We start from the raw sequence: 16,283 nt of genomic DNA, 5'->3' as shown, positions 1-16,283 counted from the left end.
CGAAATTAGGATAGATTTGAAAGGGAAGAAAACTGTGCTTGTGGTAATATGGTCATAGGGTTCTCTTTTTGCCTTCTGTAGGCTGCCATGGAAAGCGAAGAGGGGCCCTGTATGGAACCCCCGCCTTCCCTTCCCATGGTGGCCATCTTGGAAAAGGATTTTCCTTCCTACACCGGGATGCCACAGGCGTCCCGGTGTAGGAAGAAAAATCCACTTTAGTACCCCGGGTTACCGCTTTGGGTACCTAGGCTGCTAATGGCCTTCATCCCCCATTTCAGGGCCTGGAATGGGGGGATAATGGACCAGAGACCTCGTTATCCACCCTCGCTTCACTTGGGCTGATCACGTGGGCTGCTGGGCCGGTATACACCGTTCCAGTCCCTGGAACGGAGGATGAACGCCACAATATTCCTATTAGCATAACACAAAATGGAAATGTTGGAAAATCTTATTGAGTCTATGTACTTTACTGAGAAATATAAAGTAGATGGAGTCTATCCGTTTTTTTTAGTTCTATTTTTTAACTGTGAAAGGTGGTTCCTAAAGGAACATTTATTTTGTTTTTGGATGCATTTTTTCTGGCACGAGAGCTTAGAACGAAAGGTGGGGAGGGAAATAATGGAAGAGGCACCAAACACTAATATGGAGGGGCAGGTTGACAGGGGAAAATGTTGCGCCTGTGTTATTTCTAAGATAAGGGGCAGTGTTTCTCATGCTCTTTGATTACAGCAGTGGTGGTGTCTCTTGGGGAGGACGGATGGCATTAGCTGAGTCTATTTTAAGAAAAAGAGCAGTTTTGCAAAAAGTATGCACCGTGTAATAAATTGTTAATGGATGAGTAGGAATAGGTGTTGGAGCAAGGGACATTTTGAAGTTGAAAGTTCCTAGATCAGTAGAAAATGCAGTTCTGAACTGTCCCCGAAGCACATATCTTATCGTAAAGTGCGTACGGGTTCTCGGAAAGGTCATCATGCCGCACACCAGCATATGGTCATGTGGCACTCTCCGGAAGGTCTGCAATGAAGTCAGATGTCCGTCGACATTATGGTGAAGTTGCACTAATAAAAACCTATGAAATTCAATGAGAAAACTCTGTTAAAGGGATGTTATGGGTCCAAGAAAAACCGAAAACCCCCTGAAATTCGCCAGTTATGGTAAGCTAAGCAACCATAACTCGCGCCACCACCGTGCACTGCTAAGACTAACACCCAGGACATCAAAGATGACATCACAAATGTGATAAAAAATGTTTTTAAAAGTTCCACCAGAAAAAGGGTGCCTCCCCTTTCCCTGGATTTCTCTGGCTCTCGAGGGAAATGACTCTTCCACTGAGTTTCCTCCAGTTTACAGAGTTTATTAACCCAAGGTGTACCATTCTACAATCTGAAGGCTCAAGGGGGGGTCTCTGCCTCTGAGCTCTCTTAGCTTTTTCACAGGCCACAAATTTCACAGGTCGACAAGCTCAAGGAATGCGTCTGTCCATGAGCTTTCTTAGCTTTTCCACAGTTCACATATTTCACATTTTGGGGACCGTTTCCCCTTTTCTCTAGTTCAACAATCTTGATTGGGTGCAGGTCCCAGACTTGCTGTTTGCCTGGTTTACTCTCTTGCCAGGACTTTTTTTATTTGGGTCAGTATTTGGGTGCAGGTTAGGACTCACTTCTCATTTGTAGCCACCTTCTCTTTTATGCAGTCCCAAGATTCTCTACCTATTCTTTTCATATATTGGGTCAGCAACCCCTTTTCAGTAATCTTGGTCTTTGCTCAGTTGTCCCGGGATCCAAACTTCCCTCTTTGGGCCTACCAGGTTCATCAATTGTATGCAACATCTTCCATGAAGCACCCCGGCGTCCCAACCTCTCTCTCCCTCTCTCTCTCTGCTTACCGGTCTCAGTCGGCGGCTTCGGTATCCCTTGCGTCTCACTGCTGTTTGCTTGTCGGCTGGGACAGCGTCCCGTCGGATCTCCAGTTCCCGCTTTGTGTTCTTCCTCACTTGACAGCTTCCTGCTGTCCATAGCACAAGCGCAGCAAACCTTCCACTGTTTGAGATCCATGGAGGGCACATCCCGCAGCTTCTCCGCTCCACACTGCAGCCGGCACTCCTTCAGTGTCCTGACCGACATCAGACGAAGTGAGTTTCTCCTTTTCTCCATGTGTGGCGCATTTAAACGTCCCTGCAGCCGTTAACCTTTTCGAACAACTAGAACGCAGCAGTTACTTTCAGTTTCTAGTGATCCTCATTGCACCACTCCTCTTCCCCGTCTCAGTGTTAGTAAGCAAAGATGAATGTAAACATGATAGGTGATTAGTCATGACTGGAGGTTCTACACCTACACTACAATATACCATACAGTATGGGAAGGAGGTTAGCAAGTGGGTGTTACCAGAAGTAAAAGAAATAGGGGGATCATCTGTTTTGACCTAGCATAGTTTACTCCGCCTCACCGAGGGCTGTCTTCCCTCATGTGGTCCTCCTACAAATAGTCCCCCCCCCCCCCCACCCGAGGGTCAGGTAGCTTCTGCCTTTGCCTGGTCACATAAGGGAAGCCTCCCTACAGGGAAGCCATGAGGACATTGCTAGATTCATCACAGTAACCATATTCAATTTCAAAATCCATTAGTCAGGTATTCAATTGGAGTTGCTCTTACTCAATGCTACCGGGCAAACACAGTCAACTGAAAATGGATAACCAAATTGAACAGGACCAGTGGTTTAGCTTAAATAAGGAGCCAAATCCTTTACTCTACATGTTTTGACAAGCCCATGGCGAGACATACCCTTCCGTCACTTGCTGGGAAAGACATGCTTGTAGTGTTGTGGAGCCACCCAATAGATTCATCCTAATTTCTCCCAAACAGCTAGCGTCATGTTTTCGTGATGCAGCTGTTAAGAAAGCAAAGAACAGGTAGTTTAAACAATGAAAATCCTAATTTTCAAGTAGAGCACAATACTGCAACGCACTTCAATAGAACCTAAAGACATGCAGTCTATTCGTTTTTTACTTTAATTGCTAGTAAATACAGCCTGGCAAGCCTATGAGGAAAACAGGCTACCTTTAACATGAATCTTCAAATTGAAAGTTAAAAGGATGGCAATATTTCATAAAAATTTGGAGAAAAGGATTCTTAAAATGTACATCTTTCCGTAATTCTTCTTTCACTGTAACATTTAGAAATATCACAGATCTAGGTTTTATTTTTATTTTTAAAAAGAAGACTTTATAGACATGCACTGGGCAGATTAGACTGATCTTGCCCTTTCTGTTACATCTGCATGCATTGGCGTCTTCAGTTTCCCAAAGTGATTCCATATCACCTAGTGGATGAAGGCCCATTTCAAAACATACAAAACTGCATTAATATGTTTAACATTTTCACATACAGCTTAATCTTTACAAAGTGTTCGAGACTAACCAAAGGGAAGTGCAAAAAATAATAGTTAAAAAATGAAAACTGATTATTCATGAAACTTTGGAATCCTGTTGAAGGGTCCAAGTGTGATTAGACCAAAACAATCCTATGTTAGAAGCATCCGTCATCCCTTAGCAGTGAAAGGGTAGAAAACATGCCCATCAACACTGCATCCTGTTAACTAGATATCACACGAAATCTTAAAATAATTTTATTTAAAAATGTACAATCACTCCCACATTTAATAAATGTAGAAACACAATGTGACAGTACATACAAAAATGGTACCAAAAAATAATAAAAACACAATCTTTATACAAAACATATAAACTAAAGTGCAAAGTTGCCTAAATATTCCAAAGCACCCATGAACGCACCTTGTAACAATTCGTTTTTCAAACTTGTTTTTTTCTCCCTTCGAACCCGCACTTACCTTATTTCTGCACAACGGCACACTGCGCTGCTGCCGCTCCTTCCTCTGCGCTGCTGCAGGCCACCATGGAACGGGAATAAGGGCTCCTTGCGAAACCCCGCTTCCCTTTCCATGGCAGCCATCTTGGGAAAGTATTTTCCTTCCTTCAATAAGACACTGCACGCATCCCGTTGAAGGAAGGAAAATACTTTAACCACCCCGGTTTGGTAGTCCGGGGTGCTAATGGCCTTAAGCCCCCGTTCCAGCCCTTGGAACGGGGGATTAACGCCACAGTACATCACTTTAACTGTTAAAAGGTTCTGCTGAATGCCACTGGTGTGGGGTTCAGAGAGACTAACAGTAGTATGCAGGACGTCCCACCAAGTTAAATCTCACTGGTAAATGTGACTGAGCATGCAGGCTCAACTCTTAGAAGGAGGAACTCCTGCAATGTACATACCACAAGCATAGACACAAATTAAACGATTGTCCAGGCAATATGTAAATACAAAATAAGCGCCCCATTATAAGACAGTTTGTTCAACAAACTAAAATCACGTAAGATAAGTAAGGACCAAGAATGCATATGCAATGTTCAAGGGGTCCAAAAGGGGATACCAGGAACACTAACACACAGTCTGCCTCATCACGAGTTTGGCAGTAACCCTTAAATGCGGTGGTAATGCTATTACCGCCGCATTTAAGGGTCCGCCAAATCACGGGCTTGGCAGATTTACCGCCAGCTATGAGCTGGGGCAAATCTACCGCGATTTTGCGCCATTACCGCCAGTTCAATGTTACACAATAGTTGCAGTTTTAAAGCAGCAGACCGAGGGCCCAATTTACACAAGTGTTTTATAATGGTGCAATCCCATTGAAAAAGGCTTTGTAAATCAGGCCCAAAGTGTTAATGCGAAACACAGCCTTGAAAATATAAGGTATTTAAAAGTCAAGTCTTAATGATACCTAAGACAAGATGTAGGGGGAACAAATAAATGCCAACAAAAGAAAAATAGCAAAACATCCTAAAAAAAAAAAAATATTAAATTTGATTACGATTTACAATTGGGAATGGAGACATAAATAAAAGGGAACATGGAGAATGGTTAGGTATAGATTAAGTGACGGGGTGGTGGAAGCCCAAACAGGGATGAAGGAAGGTGCTGGGTGAGAGAGGAAACACCACTCTAAACGTAAAAGAAAGTTGTACATTAAAAGCAAAAATATCAAGATAACATTTCTGGCAAATAGGAATGTTAAGCCAAATTTATATTTTGGGAATTCTAGGGCCATAGTTTGGGGCCATCAACTTTGTTTCTTTGGTTCCTTGATCTCTTGTTGGTGGCCAGGGGGACTTCTGAAGTCTCACTGCCATTACGTCACTTTATTCCTTAATTAATGTACATGGTGTTGGATCGTAACTAAGGTGCCCAGTACCGAGGACGCCTTTCAAGACTCCCTGTTTGTGCACTAGGATGATTTTATCACCCTCCACATGCTTTACTGAGAAGTTTGGTGGCAGTTATACTTTGGTTTTGGCTTCATAAGGAGTGATCTCATTGGGAGTCCAATGTACCAGTTCGGTGGCCAATGGGGTACCAATGGGTTTTTTAACTGCTGCTCTAGGCAGTTTTGTGTTTCAGGGCTTTCCTTTGTCTAAGTGGCCACAAGGTAGTAGTCCCTAAAATGGCGCTTCTGAAAATGCAGGCTCTTTGTAATTCCACAAATGCAGCCTCCATATTGGTTCCAAGTGGTTTAGATCAGTATAGCTCCCTGGACAATCCCTTATATAATGTGCGGGTGGCTAAGTAACAGTCCTACTGACCAACCAGTATGTTTTGTCATCTAACCCCCAGACCCTCTTAGTGATTGGATGGCTGGCCTTTGTTCAGTACCTTTGTACAGGGGCATTAAGACTTTGCCCTGCCATGTTACACTCTCTTGCTTTCTTGTTCCTGTAACTTGGAGGTGGCACTTCTACTGACCTGCTGAAGGAGTTTTGATGCCCATTCCTGTCGTTTCTGCCATTGCCAATACATGCCAAATGAAGAGGTGAGGGCATATCCCAGTTCGGGGGTTTGCAGTAGAGGTCCAGTCTGGGCCTTTTTTAGACTCTTGGTGACTTCCCGCATGTGTTAGGTGGAGTCCTGCACTCAAAAAATTGTGTCTGGGCCGTTTACTGCCACCATCCGCTGTTTGCCAACAGAATCATCCAATTAGCTGTGAATTGCTGATGATGTCCAGACAGAGGTTGATGCCTCAACTGCCTGCCAGATCCTCATTTTAGGACATCAGAGGGTGCAACCATCCATTGACTCTGTCCTGGGACTGTTTGCGGATGTGCTCCTGCTTTATGTTAACTGCTGGGATCAATTTTCGCAGGTTTGTGAGTCTTCCTGGAGTCTGCCTCACCAATGCAGGCTTGAGGGTCCAGGTACTGGGAAAAGCCTTTGTTCCTTTTCTGGGTCACTGAGATCATCTTTGTCTTGGGTTTCAGCTTCCTGGCAACCACACCGAGAAAAACAAACATTTAGAAAAGAGCTATTTAATCGCTATTTTCAGGTTGCTCGAGGCATTTTTCACAAGCTAACAAATGAGTACTTATTTTGGGATCCTAGAGTGGGCGATTACTCAACATACTCGCCCTTAGGTGTCCCCCTGGTCTGTGGTGGCGATTATTTGGAGACAGATCTTTACCACATTTTCCATACACTTGTATTGGGGGTCCTCCTGTTCTGCTACTACTTGTTCTGTGGCCTTGGGTCCATCTTCCTACCTCTGGAACAATTCCTTGGGGTTCCCTGTGGCCTTCACTGGGGTAGATCACGCTTACCTCCCTCAAAGCAGATGGACCATTAACTTGCCCTATTCATTCCTACGGACGTGTAAACTTACTCTGAAAACACACCTGAAATTGACTCCAGGGCACTTACCCAACCATGGACTTTTTGCAGGATCCCCAAAGGGTTCAGTGAACTCTGCAACAAGTTTCATAATTCTCGTACTTGGTCATGGTCCGTGGAGGATCAGAAGCATGACGCAGATGCTGTAAAGACATTTTCACTGGGTATTTTATTTAAAGTAAAATAAGGCCCGTCTTTCCCTATGGCTACGGCTGTTCCCTACCTATTTTATTAACTTCGGTGCTCGTCAGATAGGAAGGAAGGAAAAGACGTTTATTCGGAAAACAATCTAATAAACATTAAAACCACAACAGTACAAAACATATTAAAATGACAGTTGAAAGGATAAAAAATGTGCATCATTAAACATAAAAAGCGCCCTAGCCCGCGCGCATCTCCATATGTTTTTTTCTGATTAAATGAGGTCTCAGCCACAATTTCATTAAATTAGTTAAAAATATACAAATTCTAAAAAAATTAGTTCAATCTTCATCACATTTCAGACTACAAGGAAACATCTTCCCCAGACCCAGCCATGGTGCCCTAGCTCTAAATGGTAAAATGTTTAATCGCACCATTAACAAATATCTGCGACAATCAGGTGATTTGAACTTTATTATGGAGGGAGCCAGATTAAGATGGATAGGTGCGCGGGATTAACACTTTAAAGAGGGCAATTTGGTCATTCGAATTTGAAAAGCCCCCAATTTCAACTAGATTGCCCTTTTTTCAGTAGGCACTTTAGCTGCGAGTTCGGTAGGGCACCAAATCCTGCCACATCCCCCAGCCTCAAGTGTTTCATTAAATGTATCCCACTGTTGTACCAGTTGGAGGGATCTTTTCTTGGGGGGCAGCGTAGCTCCTTCACAGCAGCTCTGGGATTTGGGTCAAGTGTGAATGTCCAAAACAAGTCCATCCACTGTCCAAATCTAACCTCTCTGACCATACCACTGATGTAATATAACTAAGGTCAGAAGAATGACTACCTTCTCCTTGTTGCTGTGTTTGGCCACAGGGCTTCTTGGGTCTATTGTTCCAGTTAATATACCATACGTAAATAGTCTCTCGTTATCTTCTGAATCAAGTTCCACAGTTTTTATGTTACTGGTGGTTTCCCCTTTATCCTCCTTATAGATTATATTAGATTTCTTCACTGTTTTGTGCAGGGCTTTAGACCCTCCTGTATAGTGTTCTCCTCTCAGACATTCTGGTTGCTCAATTTCCAATTATTATTCACCCCGTCCCATGGTGCCGTTTCATGTATTTGGTTTGTCTTCCTGAGCTCACGGATCGCTTCTTCCCAAGAGTCTCTCTCCGTTATGTTCTCTATCTTGTCTTCGGTATCTGGGTTGACCTTCACCTTTTCCCAAGGCAACAAACTTCTAACTTTATTTCTCGCCCACTCTTTGGTTTTCGCGTTTCTCCTCATCTCCTTAACACAGTTCTGGTTTAGCAGAGTATTTCCACATTAATACTGGGACGAGAGTCGTTAAATTTCGGAGTCCCGTTTGACCTGCCAGCATCCATGTGCATTACCTTCTGTTTGCAGGGGTAACATCGCTGATACTGGTAAGATGTTGGGAGCTCTCTCGCTTTGTGTGTGGATCTGTGAATTACTCTCTGTGGCCTCTCTCCTCTCAGCGTCCTGTGCTTGCCTTCCAGATACCAATGGTATTGTGACTCAGATCAGGAGTTGCTTTCTCCCGACAGTGGTGGTGTTGTATGGTCCTACTGCCCACCTTGATTGCTTTGTGGTCACGCCACCGGCAACTCTCTGTTCCACTGTATTTCCTCTGCTCTCAAACGCTCGTATTCTAGCATTTCTCACTCCACTTTCACAGCCGAGTCGCTCCGAGTGACTTGTTAGCTCGGGCTGTTCGACTTGGCTCGGTTGGCAAGAGATTTTGGTTCTCCCGCTCCTATTGGTTTCAGTGTCGTTGGTCGGTCCCCAGACCCATTACGGGCTCCCCGTGGTCACACCACCACAAAGGACAGTCTACTGGACCCCAACTTGCGAGCAGTTTCACCCTTGCTCACAACACCGGTCCTCTGGTGTTCTTGGCTGGAGTTTCCTTCTTCGCTGATAACTGTGGGGTCGGCGGTTCCTCTAGGTTTCCTCCACTCCAGGTGTAGCAACATCAGTGGGATTCCCCTGTATATGGCTCTCTCCCAGATTGCTGGCCTTTATTTCTGGTCGTTTGGCATCTCCTCCCTTTTCGGTGTCATTGGCATTTCCATTATAGATTCAGATTTAAAGGGATAGCCTCAGTTTCCCATTGCCAATGTTAGAGGTTCACTTTATCATCATGAAACTTATAACATTCTGGTATATTGTGTAAATCCATGTATGCCATCACCTGGAGGAGTTCCTCACAGGAAAGGGAGTCCTTGTCCCCAGAAGGAGAGTCTCTCCTGGTGAGGTCCCACTTGCCTCGATCCCTAGGGAGGGTGTTGCGGAGCAGGTTCACCTCCCTAGCCTCAGGTGGGGGAGGTGGAGGGGGTGGCTGAAGGGGACTCAATTCATCACAGGTGCCAGAAGTTTAAATAGGACATGGTGTGTAGCATTGCAAAAAGAAGAAAACATAGCCTTTCCAAAGCAGGGAATAGCAATGATAAACTAATAGCATAGTATACCAGAGTATACCGCCCAAACCACCCTCTGATCCTTACGAAACCCTTCTAGTTTTGAAATCTGCTCCTCTTTACTGGCAAATTAGCTCCAGATATACACCACAGGACTGGGGGCTTCGCCAACCCTCCCATCACAAGGCATGCAGGTTTCACATGTTGGCAGCCATCAAATGCTGGATGTCAAGCAAAAATACATTTGTGACATTGTTTAAATTGGAATATGGACTAAGGTGTTTGACAGACGACTGTCTACAAAGTCTAAACCAGTGTAATTGACTCAGTTTGTCTTTATGGGCTGTGCAAAGACAACAACTGTACATGGCTATGCCCAGCAACAAGGATGAAGACTGGAAACAAAGCTTAAAACAACTAGATAGCCATTTTAGCTGTTCACACAGAAAAAGGAGGCTTTGTTGCTGTAAAAAGGATGGTGTGCAGTAGTGTCACTGTGTAAATAAATATAGCACTGGCACTAGACTGTGCCAAACCCACCGTCTGGTTGCCACAACACACTTGCAATCCCTTTTACTTGTCTCTGGGTAAGTGCTCACTCAGGAAAAAAGGGGTTACAGGGGTTGCCACATCGACCACCAGGGATTACATAAAAAGTAGTAAAAGTGGTAAGTAAGGTAACAAAGCACACGTTAATATTAGCCAAAACCCCAATAAATAAGAGGGTCATTCAGTTTCATACACGTCTCCAAGCAAGTGATCCATAACTGGAGAACACATACTATTCATTAGAAGCCAACATAGATAGGACACGTGCAGTACTTCCTAGAAAAACACAGATGCGAGGAGCTACACAACGCCAAGTACAAAGAGACTGCCTTTTCTCATAACCTAGGAATGATGGATTGTAACTTTTAATTGACCAAAAGACAGTCCATGGGCTTCTCTCCCAATACTCCTTGTCTGGCTCATATCTGGACGACCTGTCAAGCGTCCAAGGTTGGTTAGCAAGGAGCCAACCCATCAGAACCCCAAGTGTCAGGCTGCCCATCAAGTAGTATGCCAACCAATCACGTGTAGTAGAAATTATGTATTTTTGACCTTATCAATATGGGTTTCCAGGTGGAGCCATCATATATTAGAACCCCAATGAAATGTTTAACCCATGTGGAACCTATATGTAGCCAAACCCATTAACCTAGCCCCACAGGTTTTGTAAAGTGACTATAGTATGACATCACTAATTATGTGCTTGAAGTACTTAAGCAATTGTTTTGTATTAACAGGCTCAGAGTAACAAAATGTGATGCTTGTATGCTGTCACAGCTTTGGGTTCACGACACTAAAGCTGGATGTTGCTTTGCACTTTGTCTACTCTGTCTTTGAGTCTGGTTTGGACTGACCGATTCCTCTGGGTCTATTTGGCCCTGTTGGGGTAGCCTTAACACATATATGGCATTTCCTGACCTCAGAAGGCAGTGCAAAAGGCAAAGCATAATATGGCCAAACAACAAGCGAAAATACAGTGGCACTGCCATTTTAGTTTGCTAGCCTCCTTTAGTAGCCATTCACTGTAAAGGCAAAAGTGCATCAGAAAAAGTTCACAAAAAACAAAATCACACCTGTCACCAGCTTGACATAGGTACAAAAAATACATTATATTAAAGGTTAGAAGGATAAAAAGTATCCTAAATGTACTTCACTGTAAGGTAATTGTACCATTGTAAAAATACAAGAATCCATAGAGAGTCAATCTCTCAGTACAGACAGTGTTAGGGAACTAGTCAATTTCCCCATAAGAATGAGCAAGCAAGGGAAGTGAAGCAGAAGGCTTTACTGACCTACAGAAAGTCAGGACAGGGTTCAACACAGGTAAAATAATGTATTCCCATAGAAATCTATGAGGGAAAGGTACAAAAAGAAAAGGTCTTTCTTTTTTCTTACAATGGGAATAACCAGTCTCGACCAATGCTTGAGGATCCGTGCCTTTTGAGCATTCCAATGTTTCCCTAGACCAACCGGTGGACTAACCAGCTCTCTCCTGGGCTACCTCGCAGCAGCAGTTGACATTCCGAGTACTTCCTTGGAGCTTGGCAGGACTTCAACTTGTACAACAAGATGCCTGCTTCTCCATTTTAAGCCTTCTTGCATCAAAGGAAGCCATGCAGGACTTGCTCCTTTGTTCATCCCTGGAAGATCACTTCTCGTCACCTGACCTTGGTGACTTCTGCTGCAGTCCATATCTTCTTAGATTCCTAGTGGTGTCGCTTGCTGCAAAGAAGTCTTCTTCTGGTCTTCATTTGGGTGTTCAGCTGGAAGGTGTTCGGAACAGATTGCTGTGCACAGCCATCAATCAAAACTATATACAGTCTCCAAAAGTAATCTCTGCACCCACAACCCCTGGGCCTTACTCTACCAGTCTAAGCAAAGGGGATTGTGTCCCCAAGGGAATCCAGAACCTCAGCAGCTATCTCCAGAGAATTCGGAGTTAAGGGGGTAAGTTAACATACCTGTTCTTTCTACACACCTCATATTCTCCACTGGGTTACCTGGGCTTGTAGTTCTGTCCCTAATCACTCTTTCCTGACTTTGGTTGGTGGAGGACTGGTCAAAGATCCCTTCCTCGGTCAATCCCAGTGTCAGGAATTGAGTGGGTTTACTTTCCTAAACTTTACTTGCCTTTGTATCATAACCACTGCCATCACCCAATCTCTTAGAAACCTACTAGCTTCAGAACTGATGACTTTAAGGCACAAGGCCCGATACCATCTAAGGTCTGGACTCGCTGTTAGTGAAAGTGTTCTGTGGTTATTCTAAAGTGTATTTCACTAAATTTCATGCATCCGAGTACTCACCCCTGTTACACTGGTAACTGAATTATACACTTTCTTTTTCTTCCTAAGGGTGAATGTCTATATCCGGTTTATAGTATGTGTGTGACAATAGTTGCCTAGAGGTTTTACTTTATTGTGTGCATTTGAAAGGCCAGGTAAATCATTGTATATGGTAGTACTTACCGGTCGAACTGGAATTATTGGTGGTGTTCTGTGTGGGCTCACTTTTGCCCTAGACCACTCTCAAAGCCCTCCTGAGACTAAGCCTTACCTCTCTGCAACCGTAACTTGATTGCGTTTGGCTAGATCTCAGTGTCTACCTGTTCACCATAATAGGCTGGCCTCCCAAAGTTCACCCCAATGGTTGCTTTTGGAAATCCATCTTAATTATGTAGGCTTATGCATTTGTTGTTGACTAAAGTAAGCAGCGCAGCACTGCTTGGCCGACCCTGGACTCCTCCCTGGAATCCCGATCGACGCAGTAGAATTTCGTGAAGGTGTGCGTCGACCTCCACGTAGCAGCCCTGCATATGTCCAGCAGGGGCACACCAGAAAGGAACGCCGTGGTAGCTGCGATCGCTCTGGTGGAATGGGCTCTCGGACGGCCAGGCAGCGGTCGGTTTGCCAACCGATGACAGTACATGATACAGCCGGAGAGCCATCTGGAAATGGAAGCCTTCGAGAGAGCCTTCCCCTGATTGACAGGTCCAAAGTTCACAAAGAGTTGTGACGTCTTCCGAAAACACTTCGTGCGGTCCACGTAGAACTTCAGCGCTCTAGCCACATCCAGCGAGTGCAAAGTCCTCTCAGCCGGCGACGAAGGCGACGGGAAGAACACAGGCAACACCAAGGGTTCGTTGAGATGGAAGTCCGACGGTACCTTGGGCATGAAGGAGGGGTGCGTCCTGAGCACTACCCTCGTGTCGTGAAAAGTCAAGTACGGGGCCTTGCAGGAAAAGGGCCTGGATCTCTCCCACCAGTCGTGCGGAGGTGATGGCCACAAGAAACGCTGTTTTCCACGACAGAAACTTCAACGGGGCCGAGTGCAGAGGCTCGAACGGAGGTCCCATGAGCTTGGTCAGCACCACGTTGAGCTCCCACGCCGGGGCCGGCGCCTTCACCGGCGGGAACGATCTGAACAGTCCCTTCATGAACTCTTTCACCAGACGATGAGACCACAAGGACGTCCGGCCCGTGGTTCTGGTGTATCGGGAGATCGCAGCAAGATGAATCTTGATGGACGCGTGTGCCAGTCCAGCTTTGGCCAGCGTCAGCAGGTACGGCAGTACCTGGGGAGCCGTAATCCGTAGAGGGTTAATCTTCTGTGCGTGGCACCAGACAGAGAACCTCTTTTATTTGTGTCCGTAGCATTTAAGAGTCGAGGACGCCCTGGCCTTTGCAAGAACCTCTCTGCAGTCGGCCAGTATGTCGTATCCTCCAAACTCTAGCGCTGCAGGAGCCAGGCCTGCAAGTTCAGCGATTTCGGGTCGTGGTGGAGGATGGCGCCTCCTTCCCTGGAGAGTAGATCCGCGTCCACCGGCAGCTTGATTGGCGGGGACGCTGACTAGTCCAGAAGGTCCGGGAACCATATCTGCCTCGGCCACGCAGGTGCAACGAGGATCATCCTGCACCGTGACCTCTTGAGCTGGTTGACGAGCCGGATTAGCAGTGGCAAAGGAGGGAACGCGTAGAGGAACAGGCCCTCCCAGGGGAACGAGAAAGCATCGCCCATGCTCCTCGCCTGGGGAAACCTGCTGGCGAACCTCCGGCACTTGGAGTTCGTCGCCGTCGCGAACAGGTCGATCTGGGGTGTGCCCCACCGTCGGAAGAGGCGATCCACTAGATCCTGCCGTAGTTCCCACTCGTGGCACGAGCGCAGCTCCCTGCTGAGTGAGTCGGCGATGGTGTTTTTTATCCCTGCCAGATGAAACGGCACCAGAAACATCCTTTGGGCGACGGCCCAATGCCACAGGTCCTGCGCCTCCTTGGACAGCGCTGGGGACCTGGTTCCGCCCTGTTTCCTGATGTAAAACATGGTGGTGGTGTTGTCGGTGAAGATCCTCACCACCTTGCCCTTGAGGGACGGAAGGAAGGACCTGAGGGCCCAGAACACTGCACGGAGCTCCAGGACGTTGATATGGAGGGACTTCTCCGTCGGGAGCCAAAGGCCTCTCGCGTGCAGATTTTCGGTGTGCGCTCCCCACCCTTCCAGGGAGGCATCCGTGGTCACTGTCTCTTGGTGGTCTGGGGTCTGGAAGTCCATGCCCGCCGTCAGATGTGCGCGGTTGCCCCACCACCGGACCGCTCGGCGGAAACTCTCGTCGAGTGTGATCCTCTCCTCGAAGCCGCCCGTCGTTTGGATCCAGCGCGCGTCCAGGAACTCCTGCAACGGGCGCATCCGGAGCCTGCACATGGGAATAAGGTAGATGCAAGAAGACATCATTCCGAGGAGGGACTTGATGGACCTCACCTTGGCCGCGTCGGAAACCAACATCCGCTGTACCTTGCCCAGGATGGACCTGGTCCTTTCCTCCGACGGGGAGGCCAGAAGGGACACTGTGTCGAGCTTCGCTCCCAGAAACAGTGCGTTTTGCGCGGGTAGCAGGTGGGACTTGGCGTAGTTCACGGAGAATCCCAGGTCCGTGAGAAGTTGGACGGTCCTTGCCGTGTGCTCCACGGCGAGCTCCCTCGTCTTGGCTCGGATGAGCCAGTCGTCCAGGTAGGGGTAGATGTGGATCCCCTCGCGGCGCAGCTGCGCCGCCACCGGTGCAAGGCACTTGGTGAATACCCTGGGTGCCGACCGTAGTCCGAAGGGGAGGGCTTTGAACTGGTAGTGACGCCCTTGGACCACAAACCTGAGGAATTTTCGGTGCCCCTTTAGGATGGGAATATGGAAGTAGGCATCCTCCAAATCCAACGACGACAGGAAGTCTCCTTCCTCCAGCTGCCCCAGGACGTGCTGGAGGGTGACCATCCGGAACTTCTGCGCCTTGATGAACTTGTTCAGACGTCGCAGGTCTAGGATGGGGCGCCATCCTCCCGTCTTCTTCTTCACGAGGAAGTATCTCGAGTAAACTCCGGAGCCCCGAAGCCTCTTTGGGACGAGTTCGATGGCGCCCTTCCTGAGCATCGCCTTTACCTCCAGGAGAAGCTGAGGGACGTGAAGCTCTTTCCTGGCCACGGGGGGGAGGCGCGGGCACCTTCTTTGAAACTCGAGCGCGTGGCCCCGGGCTAAGGCGTCCAGCACCCAACGGTCGGTGGAGATGGACTCCCACACGCTGACGAAGCTCGCCAGCCGGCCTCCCACCGGGGTGCTTCGGTGGGGGCCCGACCCCACGGCCGGTTCAATCCTGTTTCGACGAGGCTTTGCCGCCTTGACCTCCTTGGCGACGACGGCGGGGTCCGCCAGACTTGCCTCGTCCTCTGTAGGCCTCCTGAGACGACGAGCGGGCCGCTTGACGGTAGGTGGAGAAACCGCCGCCGGAACCTTTGTAGGCGCCCTTGCCTCCGCTGCTCCGAAAGGGCGTCCGTCGTTGCTGCAGAACCCCAAGGGCCCGGGCCGTCTCAGTGTCCGCTTTAATGGCCTGAAGGGAATCGTCCACTGTTTTCCCAAACTGGTTGTTCCCATCGAACGGCATGTCCAGGACTCTGGTCTGTACGTCTTGACGGAAGTCCGTAGCCTTGAGCCATCCACGCCGCCTAAGGCACACGCCGTTGCCCAACTGGCGAAACCCAGTGTCGGCGATGTCCGTCGCAATAGTGATGGCGTGGTCCGACGCCACCTCACCTTCCTGTAGGATCTCCAGGGCATCCGCCCTCTTGTCGTCCGGTAGGAAGTCCAGCAGGGGAGCCAGTTTGTACCATAGCTCCCTGTCGTAGCGGGCCACGATAGCCAAGGCGTTGGCCGCTTTAATCGTCGTCGCTGCAGACGAGATGACCCTGCGTCCCATAGCGTCCAATTTCTTTCCCTCGCCGTCCGGTGGGGAAGTCGATGTGGAGGCCGCACCCCCCCCCCGCTTTCTTCCTGGCCGCCGCGTAGACGACGGAGTCCGGGGTAGGCTGCGCCCGGAGGCACAGGGGGCCGCGTCCGGGACCCGGTACTTCTTCTCGTACCGGTCCCTTCTAGCTGGCGTCGTGGAA

The 16,283-nt window shown here is 47.8% G+C and overlaps 1 protein-coding gene across 2 annotated transcripts in view; it reads right to left on the bottom strand.

Annotated features, from left to right (window-relative positions):
• Positions 1-16,283, bottom strand: part of TMEM131L (transmembrane 131 like) — a 909,664-nt gene that overhangs the window by 366,306 nt on the left and 527,075 nt on the right. For both annotated transcript variants that reach the window (XM_069631301.1, XM_069631300.1), the window contains exon 12: positions 2,779-2,884. In XM_069631301.1, the coding sequence (XP_069487402.1) occupies positions 2,779-2,884 (106 nt within the window). The remainder of the gene's footprint in view (positions 1-2,778; positions 2,885-16,283) is intronic.

Source organism: Ambystoma mexicanum, chromosome 6q (assembly GCF_040938575.1).
Source record: "Ambystoma mexicanum isolate Mex_15411 chromosome 6q, UKY_AmexF1_1, whole genome shotgun sequence".
Taxonomy (NCBI): Eukaryota; Metazoa; Chordata; class Amphibia; order Caudata; family Ambystomatidae; genus Ambystoma; species Ambystoma mexicanum.
The sequence above is the reverse complement of the archived record's forward strand: the minus strand, read 5'-3'. Positions and strand labels throughout refer to the sequence as shown.